Below are 18,810 nucleotides of genomic sequence, written 5' to 3' on the forward strand. Positions count from 1 at the left end.
GGGGGCGGCTGGACCCACGCCAGGCGCCCGGACGCGGTATAAATAGCGTCGAGCCACGCAGGGCCGGACACGGGGCGGGGGCCGTGACCCTCCCGCGGGGCCGGGGTGCTGCGGGAGAGGGGTTCCAGCATTCCCCCCGAAGACTCGAGTATCGTTCTCCCTCCGCTCCCCATCTTTTCTCTGGGGCCAGGCCTGTGCCGTGGGGGTGTTTACCCTGAAGCCTATCGATGGCAGCCGGTGACTAGGAGATGACATACAAAGTACCGGCTCTCCGCGGGGGTTCTGGCACCCCGGGACAGCACCGGGGTAACGGGGACAGCGCCGCCCGGCAGCATCGCTGCTGCAGGACCCGGAGATGCTGTGAGCGGCGACCCCGGCCGGGGTGAAGGTCTCTGCGCTCTCCGGCGACCGCGACTCCTGCTCCCGTTCAGGCGCTCCTTGTGCCTCGCGTGTCCACCCCGCTCCCCGCGCTCCCCACCCGGGACACCGGCTTCGGTTCCCCGCTCCCCCCGCGGCGGAGGCTGCCCGGTCCACGGGACCCCCGGAGCCGCCGTGCAGGGCGCCGGTCCCCGCTCCCCCCGCTCCCGGTGCCGCTGCGCCTCCTGCCCGGGGAGGGGGGGCCGGGGCCGCCGCCCCCGCCAGCTGCCCCCCCGCCGCTGCCGCCCGCGCTGCGCTCGGCGGGGGCGGCAGCCGCGGGATCCGCCCCCGGGGCCTCCCACGCCGCGGCGCAGCCGGGGCCGCTGCTATTTCACGGTACCGCCCGTGTGGGCGGCGCGCAGAAGCGGCGCGGCGCGGCGGAGCGAGTGCGCCCGGCCCGTCCGCGGGACCCCCCGAGCCCCGGGACCCCCAGGACCCCCGGAGCGCCGTCCCCGGAGCCCCCGCCACCCCCCTCCCCGGCGGCCGCGCACGGGGCGGGTGCAGCGGCCGGAGCGGCGCCAGCCGGCGGTGAGCGAGCGGGGGTCGGCGGGAGGGGACGGGGGCACCGGGAATCGCGGCGGGGCGGGGAGCGGGATGTGGCCGGGGCACCGGGGGGGGGGGGCACCGAGCAGGGCGGGGCAAGCGGGGCCGTTGGCCGCGACTGGATCGGGATACCGGCACATCACCGGCCCCACGCCGTCGGGGATGGGGAGGGCTGGGGCAGCCCCGGCTGCGTGTCCGGCCCCGCGCAGGGGGTGGGGGGCTGCTAGTGGCGGTAGGGGAGTCGCAGCACAGTCCCAGGAGTAGGGGGGGGGGGACAGAAGGGGACCCCACTCGTGTCCGTGCCATGTCCAGGGGGGCTGCGGCCACAGGGTCTGTCTTAGCAAGCACAGGTGGGCCTGGGTGTCTGGTGGGGGTCAGGGACCCTGAAGCACCCTATATCGCCCTGTCCCACATGGGGTGACCCCCCTCCCTGCCCCATCCCCCCAGAGCACGGGCCAAAGGGTGGGGAGGGGGCTTCTCCTGCATGCCCGTTCGTCCGTCCCCTAGCATGACGCTGTCCGTCCCGCAGGCTCGCCATGGCCCTGCCCCGCACGCTGGGGGAGCTGCAGCTGTACCGGGTGCTGCAGCGCGCCAACCTGCTGGGCTACTACGAGACCTTCATCCAGCAAGGGGGGGACGACGTGCAGCAGCTCTGCGAGGCGGGCGAGGAGGAGTTCCTGGAGATCATGGCGCTGGTGGGCATGGCCACCAAGCCCCTGCACGTCCGCCGCCTCCAGAAGGCCCTGCGCGAGTGGGCCTCCAACCCGGGGCTCTTCAGCCAGCCTGTCTCGGCCGTCCCTGTCAGCAGCATCCCCCTCTTCAAGCTCTCTGAGGCCGGCGGGCGCAAGGCGCTCAGCAATGGGCACACCAGCCCCAGCGACGCCATGGGCAAGGGGGGCAGCAGCACCGGGACGCCCCCGGCCCGCAGCCCCACGGAGCCAGGGGAGAAGCTGTCGCCGTCGGCAGCCCCACCGTGGCCGGGGAGGAGCACCCCCGAGTCGGAGGGCGGTGGGGATGAGGAGCCAGGGGGTCCCCCCTTCTCCCCGGGTGGGCTCGGGAGCGAGCAGCCAGCGGGCACGGAGGTGCTGGAGCCGGAGCTGGTGCGGACGGTGGCAGAGAGCGTGGAGCGGCTGCTGCAGAGCTGCCCCCGGGGCGGTGAGGCCGAGCTGCGGGCGCTGATGAAGCTCAACAAGAAGCTGGCCAAGGCCGTGGGGCACATCTTCCAGCTGGAGGATGGTGACCGGCACAAGGAGGAGGAGATCCGCCGGCACAGCGCGATCTACGGCCGCGGCGAGGCCCGGCGCCGCGAGGGCAAGCAGCTCACCCTGCACGAGGTGGGTGGCGCGGCGGCTGGTTTGAAGGTCCTGGGGATGTGCTGGCTCGGGGCGGGGGGTGCTCTGGAGGTGGAGGGTGCGGGCCGGGGTCCTGGAGCAGACACAGGGTCCCAAGGGTGCTGTTGTCCCCGCTCACGTGTCATTTGTGTCCCCCAGCTCATCATCAACGAGGCAGCCGCCCAGTTCTGCCTGCGGGACAACTCGCTGCTGCTGCGGCGCGTCGAGCTGTTCTCGCTCTCGCGGCAGGTTGCGCGGGAGATCACCTACCTGTCCTCGCTCAAGGTCACCAGGTGAGCCCAGACCTGGCCAACCGCCCCTCACCAGGTGTCCCAGCCATCGCCCCCTCCGTGCCCCGGGAGCTGCACCGCAACCCAGGGCCGGGACTGCGCGGCGCCGACCGCCCCTTCCCTCGCGTGAGCTGTTTACTGCCTGACCTCAGCGCCGTGGGCGGCGGGAGGGTGGCCGGGATGCCGGGCGCTGGGGACACTGCTGGGGACAGCCCCGTCCCTTGTCCCTGTCCCTTGTCCCCTTCCCCCCGCCCGCCGTGCACCGCGGCCGTGCTGCCTTTTCCCTTCGCTCTCCAGCTGCTCCCCCGTCTTGCCACCCCCGGTTCCATCTGTGCCAAAGCCCCGATCGGAGCCGTCCCGCGGCACCGCCCTGCCCGGGCGGCCGCCCACGCCTGGCGCTGCCCGCGGCGTGGCAGGAGCCGGGCCGGCATGTGCGCCGTGGGGCCGCTGCACGGCCGCCCCCACGCCTGACGCGGCCCCTTCGCCTCCCCCCGCGCAGGGCGCATCCCGAGGAGAGCGGAGCCACCGCGGCCAAGCGGCTCAAGCAGGAGGTGGGTGCACGCCCAGGGCGCGGGGGGGCACACCCGTGCGCAGGTGTGCGCAGCTAGGAGCGTGGGCAGGACGGCGCGGCGTGCCCGGGGCTGCCCACGCCGGCTCGGGCAGGCAGCGAGGGGCTGCGGGGTGGGGGCTGCGGTGCTGGCGCGGCCGTGGGCAGCGGGGGGTGCGGAGCCCCCCGGCGGGACATGGTCCCGCGCTCACCATGCGCTCCCGGCAGGTGGGTGAGCAGAGCCGCCCGGAGCTGCTGGCGCTGCCGGGGGCGCCGGAGCCCCCCGGGGCTGCGTACCGGGCCAGCCTGGAGGAGGACGCGGGCAGCCTGTCCGGGGAGAGCCTCGATGGGCACCTGCAGGGTGAGTGGGGTCCCCTTCCCTTCCTTTCCTATTCCCGGCTCCCCCAGCACTGACCGTCGCCCTCTCTCCGCAGCGGCTGGGCCGTGTCCCCGGCTGACGCCGCCGCCCAGCGCGGCCCCCGACGTGGCGCTGGGCCTCCCCCCCCACGGGCTGTGGAGCCGCCACATCCTGCAGCAGACGCTGATGGACGAGGGGCTGCGGCTGGCGCGGCTCGTGTCCCACGAGCGCGTGGGGCGGCTCAGCCCCTGCCTGCCCGGGAAGCCCCCGGCGCCCGGTGAGCCCCCGCGCGGTGTGGGTGGGGGTCGCGGTGTTGCGGTCGGGCCGCAGCTGCCGTTCCCCCCGCGGCAGCGCCGCCCTGACGCCGCCGCCCTGCTCTGTCTCCCTGCAGAGTTTGAGGACGGCTTGGCGGAACGGGGCCCGCCGGCCCCCCCGGACCCCCCCCGCGGCACCATCAAGGTGGAGCAGGAGACCAGCCGGCAGTGAGGCCCCCCAGCCCCCCCGCCACCATTAACGAAGCAATAACGTGCTGGGGGACGGGTGCCGGTGGCGTGGCAGCGGCGCTCTGGGCATGGGGAGCCAGCGGGGGCTCGGCCACAGCCCCCCCGGTCCCGGCCCCTCCTGCACCGACGCTCTGGTTACCTCAGCCGCGGTGGGACGCGCTCCCCCCGCAGCAGCAATACCCTCGTCCCCACCGGGGCTGGGGAGCCCTCGATGGACTCGAACCCGCTGTACAGACCCCCCCGGCTCACCCCTCCTTACCGTCCCCCCCCCCCCCCACGGGTGTCCCCAGGCCGGCGTCCCCCGGCTCCGTCACCGTGCGCGGGAGCCACGTGCGGCACCGCGTGCTCCAGCACCGCCGCCCACGCCGGGCACACGGTGCCGCGCACGCCCCCCCCGCAGCGCCCACGCGTCAGCGGTCCCCCCCCCCACCCCAGCGGCACCGCGGCGTTTCTGCTGTAAATACCCCCCCCCCCCCCCAACCGCAGCAACCACCGCTCAGCGCCAGCAACTGCGCACCCCCCGCACGCACCCCCCCGCCTGCCCCCCGGTACCCGTGTGCATGGGCCCTGTGCCGTGGGGTGTCACACGTGCCGTGGGGTGTCACAAATACGTTTCCCTCCCCCGGCACGACGCAGGTGGCGTTTGACGGGCATTGGGGTGGTGCTGCCCCCCCAAACCCCTTAGGGTCCATCCCACACCGCCCCCCAACACCGCCCCCCCCTTTCTGTGAGCCATTCCCAGCCCTGGGGTGTCCCCCCGCCCCCCAACTTAGGACTGTGTGGTGTCTTTTTAGAGCATTAGCGACTCTTCCTTTGTAACGTGTACAGTAGATTATTTATTTTGTTATTTTGGAATAAAACTTTATTTTATGGCTTATCTTCCTGCTCCCAGGCTCCCCCTCCCAGGCGATGGGTCCAGCGCCCCCCCCCCACCCCGGCCCCGGAGCTGTGGGGGGGGGTCCCAGTGTCCCCCAGGCCGGGGGGGCCCCGTCACGCGCCGCGCTGGCGCGTCCGCCCCGGCGTGGTTCCCGCTGCCGCCTCCCGCCCTCGCCACTGACTCACGGCGGCCCCCGCGGCGCTGAGCCCGGCGGCGTGGGCTGGGGGCAGCGGGGGGGCAGCGGGGGGGCCGCACCTGCACCCCCTCCTCACCGCGGAGCGCATACGTGGGGGACGGCAGGGTGTTATCCGGGGTGCTGTTCCCCCCCCCAAAATAAAACCCACTCCCCTTCCCTAGGGTTTCCACCCTGGTTGAGTCCAGGAGTCCAAAGGCTGTGGTGGGGGGCACAGTCCGATGACCCCCCCCGGCAGCCCCGTGACCTCCTCAGGCGTGTCCCGGCCGGACGCTGTCGTCCCACCGCGACTCCCCTGACCCCCAGCAAGATGTGCTGGGGCTGGGGTACCCGGTGCGCTGCAGGGGGGGCGCGAAGTGGGGGCACAGCGCGGGGTCCTCCAGCTCCATGTCGTGCAGGAACTGCTCAAAGTCCGAGCTGGGGGGCAGGTCCATGCTGGGCGGCATCCTGGGGACACAGGCAGTGGGGTGACCCAGGGGATCCCCCCAGCCCCCTTGTGGACCCCCCCCCCCTGCTACTTACCACCGTGTGGAGCTTGACAGCGGTGCCTCCACCATGGAGGGGAATGGGGCCAGCTCGGGCATCTCCTCATCCCGTGGCTCTGGCGAGGGGCCCCCAGGCAGGTACTGGTTGTGCATGAAGGGCCTGGGGGGCCACAAATGGCAGGGGGGTGCTGACATAAGCCATGGGGCACCCCCTTGCCCCTGGGCTGCTTGTAGCCCCACGGCACAGGGGGCTGCGCTTGGTTTGGGGGGCTGGGGTCGGTCTTGTTGGGAACACCAGCACTGGGAGCACCGGTCAGCTGGGGCGGGTGGGAGAAGGGCCCCCCCCGGCCATGTGCCAACGCTTACATGGGGTTCCTGAAGGTGATGTCCTGGCAGCGCGGCAGCGCGGGGTCCATCACCAGGGGCGGCGAGAGCATCTGCGAGGGGCTGCGGGGAGAGCGGGGGCGCTGAGCTGGGGGAACACCCCTCCGCCACATGGGAATTAATTATAGCAATGCTATGTGAAAGCAGGGCTGTTATTCTGGTCCAGGACAGACTGTCACAGCAGCATTGGTCTGCAAGGGTGGCATCCCATCCCTTTGTCCTCAAATAAGGGGTGCATCAGAACCCAAAATACGGCTCATCTCAGCACTGCACCCCTGGCAGCATCCGGAGCGCTTATGTTGGGTAGCTGAGCACCAGGAGCATTGTTTTCGGGGACGGAAAGACCTACGATGCGCTGTGTAAAAACTGGGGCATTGTCATTTCATCTTTAATTTTGATCAGGAGCATTACAGGCTCGTTAATCGAGGTTTCCCTGGATCTGGAGCCACTATTTTAATGGCATATTCCCATGTGGCTTCACAATCTGTCTCCAGGAGAAGCTCATTATCAAACCCTGGTTTTAGCCTAAAACGGACATCATGGTCTGTAAAACAAGTAACTTTGCCATTCAGATCAGCATCCCTGTCCGTTACTGTTATTAATGCAATTTTTGTATTAAGGGGGCGCTTCTCAGACAAGAGCACTGTCCGGTTCGCTGGATTGATAATGTATCTTGTGTCTATTGATGGGACATTGTCATTAATATCCAAGCACTGGGGGGCCCACCCTGCTCCCCGCCCTCGCCCAGCACCGTCCTACCTGGGGAAGGACCCGAGGCTGTCGGAGACCATCATGTTGATGCTGGTGTCACCTGGGGGGTGTTGGTAGCCCGTGGGGACAGACGGGGGGCAAAACGGAGCGGGGGGGCTGCAAGCGCAGACACGGGGGGTTCACATCTGGGGGGGTTCTGCATCGCAGCCCCCCCCCGCCCAGGGCACAGCTGGGCACAGCTGGGCACTCACCACATGGGGCTGAGCACCGACTGCAAGCTCTCGGGGTGCAGCTCGGGCTGCAGCATGGGGGGGGTGAACATCTGAGCCTGGGGGTGGTCGTGGGGGCCCCCCGCGGTGCTCTGGGGCTGCTGGTCCCTGCGAAAGCGCATCATCCCCATCAGACAGGCGGGTCTGGGTACCCGCAGGAGACTCCTCGCGCACACGCACGTCCCCGCGATGCGCCGGCCGCGGGGCTCTGTGCACACACCTCCAGCACGGCCACGGCCTCGCACGCACCCACCTTTCGCTTTCCACTGTCATCTTGATGGCGGTGGACACGTAGCCCCGTCCATCCTTGCCCGTCTGCTCTTCTGCTCAAAGGGGAGAAGCGTCCGTGAGCCACCACCCGGCACAGGGCCATGGCAACCCCCTTGTTCAGGGACTTCTCTCCAAACCGCGTCGCTGGGGAGGCCAACGTGACACCCATGTCCCCACCACTCACTGTTGTAGTGGCTGCCGAACGCCTGGTCCTTGGGGATGTTGGGGTAGAGGTTGCGGAGCTGCCCCAGGTCGCGGATGCGGTCGCCGAGGGAGCGGATGGACAGGTCCTTGGCAGAGAAGGGCTGGATGTTCTCCACCTGGCTGGACCCTGCGGGGGGACACGGCACAGAGCTCCGTCACCCGCCCCCCAGAACGCCCCATGTCCCCAAGCCGCGATGACACCCAGAGCAGCCGCTGTCCCCCCATCTCACCGTCCTTGCCCCGGATGACGTGAGCGATAGTGACGCCCCCGATCTCCGAGTCGCTGAAGCGGAGCAGGAAGGTCCCGTCAGGCTCGGTGCTCAGAAGCTTGCAGACGTACTGCTTGCTGATGAAGCCGACGATGAGCCTGGACGGATGGACAGACAAACAGTGAGCCAGGGTGGAGGGCAGGGACCAGGGCAAGCAATCCCACCAGGCCCATGGGCACCCACCTGTCTGACCAGTAACTCTTGAGGCATCTCTTGGTGAGGTCCAAGACTCCATCAAACCACTGCCAGAAGGTGAAGCCCCGACCAGGCAGGATCTCCTGGGGCGGAGCGGGGGCGTGAGGCTCCCCAGGGCCACGCCGGCCCCTGCCCGCCCTGGCCAGCCCTCCCAGTCACCTTGTTGAACTGGGCCCAGGAGACGCTGCGGCTCTGGAAGTCCTCGGGTCTGGCGCTGTGGTCATTGAAGATCTTCTGGGCCAGGAAGAAGTAGTGGTCCTTGAGGAGCCCCTTAGTGGTCTGCACCTCTGCCATGAACTTCAGGTTCAGCGTATCGCACATCTTCTCCCAGGGCACCCGCTCGGCCACCACGAAAGGCACCCGGTCCTGCGGCGGGGCCGACGGCGTCAGGACGGCGGGTCACGCACCGCCGGCTCCGTCCCTCGCCCCGCGGCACTCACGATCTCGGAGAAGGCGTTATCCCACAGCACGGTCGCTTTGGCGTTGTTGTCCTGGTTCCCGTGGACGATGACCACGATGGGCAGGGACAGGACCTGGGGCACAGAGCGGTTCCCCCTCAGCCCCAGGGACGCGGGGCGGCCGCGCTGGGACCGTCACAGGGGCCGTACGGGAGGGGGTCGGTACCTGGAGGTGGACGGACAGGTTGCCGGGGGTCAAGGCCACGGTGGTGCTGAACAGGACGGCACATTTCTCCTCCGTCACCGACTCAGATCCCTTCCGCTCACAGCGCTTGATCTTCTTCAGCAGCTACAAGGGGAGAGCTGAGCATCAGCCCTGGGCAAGCGCTGGCCCTGGGCCCTCTGCTGCTTTGACTGAAAACAGGTTGATTTCCTTCCTGCATTACAAACCTTCCTCTTTCCCAGCCAGCACGCTCATGATTTGCACTCAGTTTGAGAACAAGCAGATACCAGCCCAGCACAGGGTTCATGTTTTGAATCGCTCTGCTCTGAGAGCCAAGGACACTCTGAGCTCTGCCCACAGGTGTGAGGCAGCGAGGAAGGGGATGGACGGACAGAGCTGGACTGACACCCACACGGAGCAATCAGTGTTCCAGCCCATTAGTGTCATGCTTCGTATATAAGGAGTCAGGGCCTTCTAGTTGTCTCTGTTCTTCTGCCTTCTTGCTCGCTTGCTCTTCTTTTTTGGTGCAGCCGGGGGAGTTTTTGGTGCGGGACGTTTAGTTCGGCTTTTACCATTTTGCAGAGGCCTCTGAGCCTTTCTGCCTTTCTCCTCTCTTTTCTCTCTCTGGGATCGGCTTTGGGACCAGGTGCCGTTTCCTGGCACTGGCTGCTCAGTGTGTTCATGAGGAATTGCCTTGACTATCTTTTATTTCTATTTTCTATCTATATTTACTAGCAGTGTATTTTGTTATTTTATTAAACTGTGTTGATCTCAATCCAAGTTTCTCCTTTCCCTTCTGATTCTCTCCCATATTGGGGAGGGTGGGTGAGTGACTATCGTGGTTGTATTACCCACTCAGGTCCAACCACGACAGCCCCCAGCCCACCCGCCAGCCCGTCCCATCCGCCCCCGGCTCGGGACACTCACCACGTTCTTGAAGTTGGCGCAGCAGGTCCCGCTGGCGGGGTTGGTCTCCAGGGCCACCACGTTGTGCATGATCTCCCCCGTGCTCTCGCTGTGCGGGGAGGGGGTCAGGGGGTGCCCGGCATGGCCGCCCCCTCGCCGCCCCCCCGGCTGCTCACCTGAGGGTGCCGCTGTAGGCGCTGAGCGCCAGCTCCCGCGCCTGCTTCTCCGTCACCATGTCGGCGCGCACCGTGTAGGGCTTGGCCGCCGCCTTCAGCAGCTGCGGGCCCAGCAGGAACCGCACGCTTGCCTGGAACTTGGTTTGGGTCTTCAGCACCTGCGGTGGCTGCTTCTCCACCATGAAGGAGCTGGGGAGCGGGGGAGACCATGGTGCCCGGCACAGCATCCCCCAGCAGCTCTGCCGCCACCAAGCCCTGCGCGTTACCTCTTGACCAGGCTGGACAAGACCTCGTTGAAGCGCTCCAGGAGCCGGGGCAGCAGTTCGGGCCCCAGCTCCGCGCTCGCCGCCATCACCTGCTGGTGCAGCTGGAAGTGAACCTCCACCAGGCTCTCGCACCTGCCGAGGAACCGTGGGGACACAGGCACCCTCAGCCACAGCCGAGCTGGACCCCGAGCGTCCCCAGGGAGTGGAGTGGGCCAGGGGGCTGCTCTGTGTCCCCGTGTCACCTCACCTCTTCTGCAGCGGAGCCAGGTTCTCCTCAAAGACAGCGCCGTTCCCCGCCAGCTGCTGCTCCCTCTTCCAGATCTGGATCCTCTTCAGGACCTGCTGCTTGGCCGCCTCCAGCTCCTTCACGGCCTCCAGGATCAGGCTGGGCAGCTCCTGGGGGGCAGCACCAGCCGTGGGGCTCTGGCCCCCCAGCAGAGACTCACAGCCGCGCTCCATCCCCCCGGACACCGAGACCCCCGGAGCTCGTTGGCTCCTTCCTCAGCTACTCCAGACCCCACTCACGCTCTCCGGGGGTTTCGCTTCTGTCTTCAGCTGCGGGTCCCGCACATTTGGCTGCAGAGAGGCTGTGGATGAAGGACGGGGGTGTCCCCGTTATCCGGGGTCTGCAGGACACCCCAGGGGCTGCGTCCCCATGCCAGCCCCATCCCCTCACCCGCGGGGCCGTCCCGCAGCGCCTGGATCTCACGGACGCGATGCTGCAGCCGCTTCAGCCCCAGGCTGAACTTCAGCTCCTCCTGGCGCCGGTGGAAGCTGAGGGGCAGGTGCCGGTCCTGGGGCAGAGCAGAGAGCGGTAAGGGGGGCCCCGACACCCCCAAACATCAGGGTGCCCCGAGGAGGGGCAAAGGGACCACGCACCCGCTTCAGCACAGCGGCTTTCTCCCCGTCCAGGATGGCTCGCAGCACGGCCACTAGCCGCAGCGGGTCCCGCCGGTAGGCGTTCTGCGGGGACACAACGACGGGGTGTCAGGACACGTGTCCCCCAGCCCCGTTTTGGGTCCCCTCCCCACAGCAAACGACGCCGAGCAGCCTCGGGGGTTTCACGACGCGAAGAGCGGGACAGACCACAACTCGCTGTTGTTCTGACAGAGCTGCTTTCCAGCTTTAAAACCGGTATAAACCGTGTGCGAAAAAACACAAATCAACTTAAAATTACAAAAAGAAATCAAAGCAAAGCAAAGTCTTCTTTCCACAAGCATCTCCTCGAGATGCCTGCGGAAGATCCTCCCGCTGCCTTGGCCTGGGTGGATCCTTCTAGCGAGAACATGGGGAGGAATTTCCCCGCTGGCTCCGGCTCCCTGCACCCTGTGCCAGCTCCTGCGGCCTCTGAGCATTTCCCAAATTAGCCACTTCCCAAAACAGCAGCAGCGAGCGGCCGGACAGCGCACCCGATGCCTCCAGAGCACCGGCGGCTCCGCCACCGAATCCCGGAGCCCCAGGGCCTGCCCCGTGTCCAGACGCAGCTCTGGGGACAAACCCAGCCTGCGGTTCTGGGGACAAAAGGCTCCGGTTTGGTGTCCCACAGTTCACGCATCCCATGGGGCAGCACCCGGCTCTCCCAGCAGCCAGAGCTTCCCCCACGGGGGGCTCTGGAGAAATAGGGGCGCGATGGGGTGAGGGATGGCGGGAGGAAGGAACATGGGAGGGTGGCTCTTCTTGAGCGTTTTAAACACAAAAAAAAGCCCTAAATTGAAACATCTGCGTGTTTTCCTACAATTTTAAAAAGGAAGATTCTTCTTTTGGAAAGTTACCCCTTTCCCCAGAAGTTATGACTAAAGCAGATCCCTTCCCAAATGTATATTAAAAGTGTCTGTTACCAAAAAGCAGGGCTTGCAAGCAGAACAGGGCTCTAAGAGCTTCGCTGGCAGGAGAGAGAGCACAGGGGTTAAATCTGCAATCACAGAGGGTGGAAGAGACAGAGAGCAATTCAACAGACCTCCATAAACAGCCCAGAAAAGAAACCCAGCACGCACAGGCGGACACGGAGGAGGAAACGCAGCACAATGTGCGGCACGGAGGAAGGAGAAATCAAACAAGCAGAAATGGGGAACATCTGGCGAGGCGGCTGCCCCGGGGCTGGCGGCCGTGGGACACGGGGGAGGCTCCCCCGGGGCTGGGGGCGGCCGTGGGGCCTGGGAGGTTGTGGCCACGGGGGCAGCTCCGGCGGGCACCTGAGGGGCTGCAGAACCGCAGCAACAAGGGGAAGCCGGGGGGACAACCGCAGTTGCGGTGGTGACAGCGCGAGCGCTGCGGCGAGATGGGGGTCAGCCCCAGGACACGAAACCCCTCCCGTCCTCCTGAAGTGCCCCCCAAATCCCCCATCGCTGGGTCCACACAAGCTCGTTGCTCATGGATGGCCCTGGGCCTTGATGCAGGTGTCAAGTGGAGACCAACTCATGGCGTCGGCCCCATCGAGCGGTGCTTGAACCAGCGAATCCAAAGTATAAAATAATGGTGGCGCAAGCGCCGCCCCAGCACGACATGACCCTGAGGGTCCCCGCTCGCGGCCCCTGCGCACCTCGACGCCGCTGATTTGCTGCAGGATCTGGCACTGCTGCCCGTCGCTGCCGGCAGCGCCGCGGAGCTTCTCCAGCATGGCCGCCAGCATCCCGCTGGCCACGCTGGTGCAGAAGGCGTCGGAGCCATTGATGAACTCCCTGGAGAGGAGAAAAGGTTGGGCGGACGGACACGAATCCTCCACCCTCCCCTGTGCAGCCACGCTCGCTTTGGAGAGGAAGGGGACACCTGGATTTCCAGGGGAAATGTGCTGCACGAACAAGGGCGAATTGTGCTCGGAGAGCGAGGAGGCGGCTCCCTGGAGAGGCCGCGGCTCCCGAAACCTCCCGAAACCTCTCCCACGTGTACGCCTGGCTGCTGCACACCCGCCCATCCCTACCAGCCCCATCGCCGCGGCGCGACCCACGCCGCTGCCCCCGGGTCCTGGAGCCACACGGGACTCACCAGGGCTGGTTCTCCAGCCAGTCGGCCAGGAGACAGCGCAGGCTGTGGGGAAACTCCGTGAAGAGGCCGCTGAACTCCTCCGGCGGCATGTGGGAGACGATGCTCCAGAGGGACATCCTGGCAGCTGTCACCTGCGGAGGAACAAGGGGACGAGGCGTGAGCGGGGTGCCCGGAGCACCGGCGGCTCCTCGGGGATGGCAGGCGAGTCCCTTCGCTGCCTGAACCTGCTGCTCGGCAGGAGGAGGAGGAGGAGCAGGAAGCCCAATCCAGGATCGGCCTCTTGGGCAATCCTGGGCGGGCAAGCAGCCCGCTTGTGCCTCAGTTTCCCGCACCCCTGGGGAATCCCTGCGCCTCCTGCTGTGGGTGACACGCAGGGAGACGCCGAGGGCTGGGCAAGCGCCACTGGCCTTGGCGTCGGAGATGGGGGAGCCGGTGGGAGCAGGGAGGGCGTGAAACCCCAGAGCACGGCGAGGCTGCTCTGCTGGGGGGTCTCAGCGAGGGGCTGCTCCCCAAAACCTCCCTGAGGAAGGCGCCTCACTTGGGCACAGCCGAGGACCTGGAGTGGAAACCCCCCCTGGAAAGCCTGGGGGGTCACGGCCCAGCCCGGCCCACAGATTCTCCGGGTGTCGCAGCCTCGACAGCCGCCACCCCCAGCCGTGCCTGCCCCGTCCTGCCCACGCCATGTCACTTCCCGACAGCCCGCTCCCCTCCGCCCCGCTGCCCCCCACGCTCACACCCTCCGGGCCCGGCCGGTGAGGGCGTCACTGCCCCGGCACAGACGCACCTCGCTGCCGCTTCCCCGGGCCGGGACGCAGGCCGGATCCTGCGGTGGGCACGAAGCACCGGCCAGGGCGGCCGCGGGCCCCCGGCCAGCCCGTCCACCCGGGGCCGCGTCCCCGTCCCCGCGAGCAAACAGCCGAGCGGGGCTCACGTCACGCGTCCTCGCGGGCAGCGCGTTCCCCGCGGGCCTGGGCTGCGCTGCGAGAGCCGAGGCGGAGGTGGAGCCGCCGGGGACTTTGAGAAACCATGCAAGGGGAAGGAAGCCAGCGTCACTGGGGCAACGTCGCAGCGAGCGCAAAACAACCGCGCCGCCAGCTCAGCGCCGGCCGCCCCGCCGGGACGAGGGGCCCGCCCGGCGCCGGCGGTGCGGCCCTGGGTGCTCCATGGCCTGCGGGACGTGGGCAGCGCGGTGGGACCGGCTCCGCTAGAGCCCCACGTGCTGTCCCAGGGAGCGACCCCGGCACACGGAGGCTCGACCCCCGGCCACGCCAAGCCCAGCGCTTCCAGGAACGCGTTTGTTTCTACTCTGCCGGGCTGGCCGGAGCAAATGGATCCTGATGACTCGCTGCAGCGCAAGCCCGAGGGCTGAGTTTGCTCCAGAGGGGTCAACGCGCGGTGGGAATCGCACCCGGGAGCGCTGCCTCGGCGAGGTGGTGGCTGCTGGCACGCCGGGAACCAAGACAGGAGGAATGAACAGCCTCTCATTTTGTGATCCTCAAGATGTAATCCCCATCCTCCTCCTCCCCCCCCATTAAAACCTGTATTTCTGCTTAGCCCTGGGAGGCTGGTAAGTGGCAACCCGGGACGTAAGCTGGGCATGCCTGAATTTGCAAAGTCTGTCGGAGATGCTGTGCTCCTCCTCCACAGCCCCAGCTCCCCGCCAGCCCAGGGGACAACAGCTCGGAGGAGCTCGGCATGGGGTCAGACCCGTCCCCTCCGGGCACCAGCCACCGCGGCTCCTCCAGCCCAGCCGTGCCCTGCGTCCTCCCCACCCTCATTGCCATGTTTTCCTCCTCTGCTCCTTCTGCAGAACAGCCCTTCCCTGCCGGGACCCAGCCGCGGCGGCGATGCCCCAGCCGAGGCCGCGCTGCATGGGGGGTCCCTTGAGAGAAGCCGGCGTGCCCAGGATCAGGCCCCAGTGGCACCCCGGAGAATGGCGCTGGGGGCAGGGACCAGGCCAGGGCTGCCCGGCACAGGGATGTGAGACACGTCCTGGAAAGCCGAGGTGGGAGCCCTGAGCCTGGAACTGCCACCTGGGGAAACCCCACGGCTGCGAGGAGCCTCCGGCGCGATGGTGGGGCAGGATACGGCGCCTGGTGTAGGGGAGCAGCGCCTGGGCTGTGCCTGCTCCCCCTTCCAAATCACAGTCGGCGCAGCCACTTTCACTTCCTCCTCCACCCCAGGGGCCATTTCACCTCCTCGGTGGGGCCGGAGGTCCCTGGGGCTGGGAGTCCAGGCACAGGAGGGGACCAGTGACCCCTAGAGATCGGTGAACCCCAGACATCGGGCTATGCTGACTCATCAGGCCGTGGGAAACCAAGTCAACATCCCAGAAGCAAGAGCTGCCGTACGGCTCATGGTTGTTACTCATTAACCACCGGCACTTCCTGGCAGCAGAGCGCAGCCCCCCACCCTCGGGGCCACCTCTCCCCACACGTCGGGGGAACCAGGACTGCGAGGGACCCCCTTCCTGGCTGGTTCCCCTCTGCCCTCCCCAGTTTCCCAGCCCAGAGGCTGCTGGAGGAAGGAGCTGGGGCTGGCAGCTCGCGGGCACACACATCCTGTGCCTTCCCCATCCTCCTGGGTGCTGAGCAGAGATTTCCCCGGGGCTTTCTCAGAACCTCGGAGGTTTCCCAGTGCTTGGCGCCCAGGACACCTGGGCTCAGCTCTAGCGTCAGGACACAGCCCGTGGAACCTCGCTGCCTCTCCAAACGCCACGGTTTCCCCAGGGTGCTGAGGAGGCAACGCTGCCGGCACTATAGCCAAGACCAAGGCAAGGGAACGCTGTCCCAGATGGCAGGATATGGTGACAGCGCCGCGGCAAGACACCGCAGTGCCTGTGTGGCAGCAGGGTCAGGCCACAGCCAGCAGTGAAAGCTCTTCTGATTCAGAAGAAGAGGAGCAGGGCCTTCCCCAGCTGACCCAGCCCCAGCATGACTCAAGGCACGGGGAGTCCAGACTGAATCCAGTCCCCAGGAGCTCGCTGTCCCATCTGCGGGACTGGGGTGGCTGGTGCTCCCACCGCCGCAATTCTTTGCCGCAGACACCTTTCTCTCCAGACACCAGGGTGCCAGCAGCTGCATCCACTTGCCAGCTGGGTGCTGTGGACTTTGGGCCCGGCAGCCCCACCGCACACCTGGGCGGGCGAGGACCAGGCGGCATCCCCAGCTGCGTGGCCACCGGAGCCGCGACACCTGCCAGCCCAGCTCCAGAGCGCCCACCCGGGGGCTCCACAGCCCCCAAAGCCCCTTCGCTGTCCCACTCCGGACGTCCCTGCGAGGCCACGTCCCGGCCAGCGCCGCTCCCGCCGGAGATCCCGGTTCATCTGCGGGGATTCGCCCCGGAGGTGCCCGCCGGGGATCCCCACCCCGGGCATCGCCCGTCCCGCTGCCAGGAGTCCCCCTGCCCACCCGCTCGGCTCTCGGCCGCCCGGACCTTGGCACGGGTCCCGCGCCCGTGAGCCCACCCCAGGACCCCCGCGCCAGCTCCGCTTCCCCGGGGCTGCCGCTCTCCGCCGAGGGCCCCGGTACCCAGCCCGGTGCCCCTGCCCCAGCCCCGGGGCGGGGCGGGAGGCGTTGGGCGGCGGAAGGGGCCGCTGCGGGGCCAGCACCGGGTCCTGGTCCCCTCTCCGGGAGCCGCCCCGGCCCCGCCGCCGGTACCGGCTCCGCGCCCCCGTTACCTGGCGGAGCCGCCGCTGGCGCGGGGCGGCCGGGCTGGGCCGGGCCGTGCGGCCCCTCAGTCCATGGCGGCGACCGGGCGGGTCCCGCGGCTGCTCCGCTCCGGCGGAAAGCGCCGAGCGCCAGGAAAGGGGAGGAGACGCGCGGGCGGCGGGTGCGCACTTGGGGGGGGCACCGGCCGGGCCTCGGCGGCTCCCCGGGACCCAGCGACCCTGCGTGTGACACCCACCCGCGGCCCCGTGCCCCCTCTCGCCCCGCGTCCGTGTCGTGGCCCTTTGCCGCGGAGCACCCCGAACCCCGCGGAGCGGAGCCGGGCTGGTGGTCCCGGTACCGCACGCTCTGATTCCCGTGTCCCCGTGCTGCGGTTTGAGTCCCGGTCTGTGGCCCCCGTGCCCGTGCGCGGGGTCCCGGGGAGGAACGGTGCACATCGCCTTAGGGGCTTCTTGCTACACCAAGGAGCTCCTTGCATGGGGGGCTCATTGCGGGAGGGGGGTCGCTGCTCGGTGGGTCCCTACACCTTAAGGATGTGGCCCGTTTCCCCCCCAGGAGAGCGCCTGTGGCCGCTCCTACATCCCCCGCCGGAACGGGGGGAGCCCGCACCGGGCAGGACTACCCCGGCGCCGCCAGGGCGCGCTGCCGCACCGCCGGTGCCACCGGACCCGGTCCTTGGGGCGGGGCCGCCGCCGGAGCCCCGTGGTGCGCAGCCCCCGGGGTCGGGTCTCCGCATTCCCTCATCGCCGCTGAACCCCCGGTGCTCGGGGCCGTAACGAGCACCGGACGTGTCGGCAGCACCGAGGTGACCCGTCCCAGACCTTCCACCCGTTGCTCGCGTTTGCCCTTTGCAGGGGGACCCTCAATGGTTGACCGGTGGTCTCGGCCCACACGGAGTTGGCGTTGGCATCTGCAGCAAGACCCTGCAAGGCGCTGGGGGTGCAAGGGGCTGCAATGGCCTTCATCCCGACAGCTTTAGGGCGCCACGGGGTGCACTGCCCTGGGGGGGCAGCAGAGCCCACAGGGCAGGGGCTGCGTGGAAAGGGGGCTGTGCAGAGCCACCCAGGCGGGTCCTGGCCGGGGGCCACGCGTGGGAGGAACGCTGAGCACACAGCTGCAGCCATCCTGGCCATCTCTACTCCGCAGGGCTTGCGCAACCTCCGGGGCCTCTGGCGCAATGGTGGGGGGACGCAGAGCAGCCCTTTAGACTCCCCATGCACCCTCGGGCGTGTGCCCCTGCTGGCCCTTCTGCAGGGGGGGCTTCTGTGGAACATCTGGACCTTCCTCCTGAACATCTGGCATAGCAGCAGCCTGAACCAGCACCACCGCCATGGACGGCTGCTTCTCCCCCCACGCCTCTGCCAGCACGGCTGCCTCGGTGGGGTGGGGACAGGCATGTGACATCATTGTTTTAAGAGGTGACATCACTTGGGTGGGTTGCAGGCAGCTCCGGCTCTGATGTCAGGGCTCTGAGATGGTGGCCACAGCTGTGGTGGCAGGGGAGTGACAAGGGGCAGCAGGAGGGAGCTGGACCCATGGGGACTGAGCTGGGATAGGGTGGTCAGATGGCACTGAGCTTGGCCGGGGGGGGGGGGTCCGTGCTGCCAGACCCCCACCTGGCCAGCATCCCCCACCACAGCTTGGGTCGCACCCAGGGCCCTGGAGCCAGCTGGATCCTGGGACTTTTGAAAGTGTTGCAATTATTGGCAGAGTGGCCGCGGCTGTGACCACTCAAAAACGCAGATTACGGTGGCGGAGACTCGTTACCAAACAGCCGAGGCAGGATGAAATGTTCCCTGCAGAGGAAAGGATGTTTTGGTGAGGCGAGACAACCGAGGTTGTTTTTTGGGGATGGAGCTGCTGCGGCTCTGCCAAACCCCACAGTGGGCTTGTGTGGCAGAGCGTGGGGAACCAGCTCTGCCTCGGCTCAAGCTGGGCAACTGAAACCCAGCTCCGGGCTGAGCCGTGTGCTTGGCCCTGGTGACAACGGGGCCCGGTTGTGGCCCAGCTCTCCCGTCCCGGTGGAGGGACATGGTTGGGGCCCGGGCACAGCAGGATGCACCACCTGGTGTGGGGGGGCACACACAGTGCCACAGGCAGCCCCTGCTGTGGCTGCCCCTGGCCTGCCCTGTGCACCACATCCTGCACTCTATCCCGCTCCCCATCCTGCACCCCACCCTACATATACCCCATCCCGTACATACCCCACTCCATACCCTATCCCGTACATACCGCATCCCATACCCTATCTTGTACCCCCTCCCGTACCACATCGCGCTCCCCATCCCATACATCCCGCACCCCATCCTGTGCCATACCATTCCGTACCCCATCCCATACCCTAT

At 67.9% G+C, this 18,810-nt stretch overlaps 2 protein-coding genes across 7 annotated transcripts; one reads left to right on the plus strand and one right to left on the minus strand.

The window, feature by feature from the left end:
- Positions 1 to 751: 751 nt before the first annotated feature.
- On the plus strand, positions 752 to 5,191 carry NAB2 (NGFI-A binding protein 2). 2 transcript variants are annotated; one of them, XM_065043671.1, is made up of 7 exons: positions 779 to 945; positions 1,490 to 2,294; positions 2,451 to 2,584; positions 3,081 to 3,132; positions 3,357 to 3,489; positions 3,563 to 3,763; positions 3,878 to 5,191. In XM_065043671.1, the coding sequence occupies exons 2-7, from the start codon at positions 1,497 to 1,499 to the stop codon at positions 3,970 to 3,972; spliced, it is 1,413 nt and encodes a 470-aa protein (XP_064899743.1). In that variant the 5' UTR covers positions 779 to 945; positions 1,490 to 1,496; the 3' UTR covers positions 3,973 to 5,191. The 2 variants fall into 2 exon arrangements, with proteins under 2 accessions (XP_064899744.1, XP_064899743.1); XM_065043672.1 differs by lacking the exon at positions 3,563 to 3,763 and having other exon boundaries at positions 752 to 945.
- On the minus strand, positions 4,802 to 18,626 carry STAT6 (signal transducer and activator of transcription 6). 5 transcript variants are annotated; one of them, XM_065043651.1, is made up of 23 exons: positions 16,704 to 18,626; positions 12,798 to 12,928; positions 12,355 to 12,493; positions 11,654 to 11,727; positions 10,695 to 10,778; positions 10,492 to 10,609; positions 10,341 to 10,402; positions 10,063 to 10,211; positions 9,816 to 9,947; positions 9,550 to 9,738; positions 9,395 to 9,482; positions 8,471 to 8,593; positions 8,287 to 8,379; positions 8,006 to 8,212; positions 7,835 to 7,929; positions 7,613 to 7,749; positions 7,363 to 7,509; positions 7,162 to 7,231; positions 6,891 to 7,016; positions 6,688 to 6,795; positions 5,911 to 5,991; positions 5,582 to 5,704; positions 4,802 to 5,506 (listed from the first exon to the last, which is right to left on the minus strand). In XM_065043651.1, exons 1-23 carry the CDS (start codon positions 16,900 to 16,902, stop codon positions 5,311 to 5,313), a joined length of 2,871 nt encoding a protein of 956 aa, XP_064899723.1. In that variant the 5' UTR covers positions 16,903 to 18,626; the 3' UTR covers positions 4,802 to 5,310. The 5 variants fall into 5 exon arrangements, with proteins under 5 accessions (XP_064899723.1, XP_064899724.1, XP_064899725.1 ...); XM_065043652.1 differs by having other exon boundaries at positions 11,654 to 11,697; positions 16,704 to 18,625; XM_065043653.1 differs by lacking the exon at positions 16,704 to 18,626 and adding an exon at positions 13,336 to 13,495.
- Between the last annotated feature and the right edge of the window lie 184 nt (positions 18,627 to 18,810).

The sequence above is a fragment of the Columba livia genome, chromosome 29, assembly GCF_036013475.1.
Source record: "Columba livia isolate bColLiv1 breed racing homer chromosome 29, bColLiv1.pat.W.v2, whole genome shotgun sequence".
NCBI classification, from domain to species: Eukaryota; Metazoa; Chordata; class Aves; order Columbiformes; family Columbidae; genus Columba; species Columba livia.

Bases quoted from the DNA above. Each gene is read 5' to 3' on its own strand.
- STAT6 (XM_065043651.1), bottom strand. From the start codon at position 16,902: ATGTGCACCGTTCCTCCCCGGGACCCCGCGCACGGGCACGGGGGCCAC. The intron at 9,948-10,062 runs GTGAGGTGACAC...GTTCCTCGGCAG, and splicing joins CTGGCTCCGCTGCAGAAGAG to GTGCGAGAGCCTGGTGGAGG. The intron at 9,483-9,549 runs GTGAGCAGCCGG...CTCCCCGCACAG, and splicing joins GCCTACAGCGGCACCCTCAG to CGAGAGCACGGGGGAGATCA.
- NAB2 (XM_065043671.1), top strand. From the start codon at position 1,497: ATGGCCCTGCCCCGCACGCTGGGGGAGCTGCAGCTGTACCGGGTGCTG. The intron at 2,295-2,450 runs GTGGGTGGCGCG...TGTGTCCCCCAG, and splicing joins AGCAGCTCACCCTGCACGAG to CTCATCATCAACGAGGCAGC. The intron at 3,133-3,356 runs GTGGGTGCACGC...CGCTCCCGGCAG, and splicing joins CCAAGCGGCTCAAGCAGGAG to GTGGGTGAGCAGAGCCGCCC.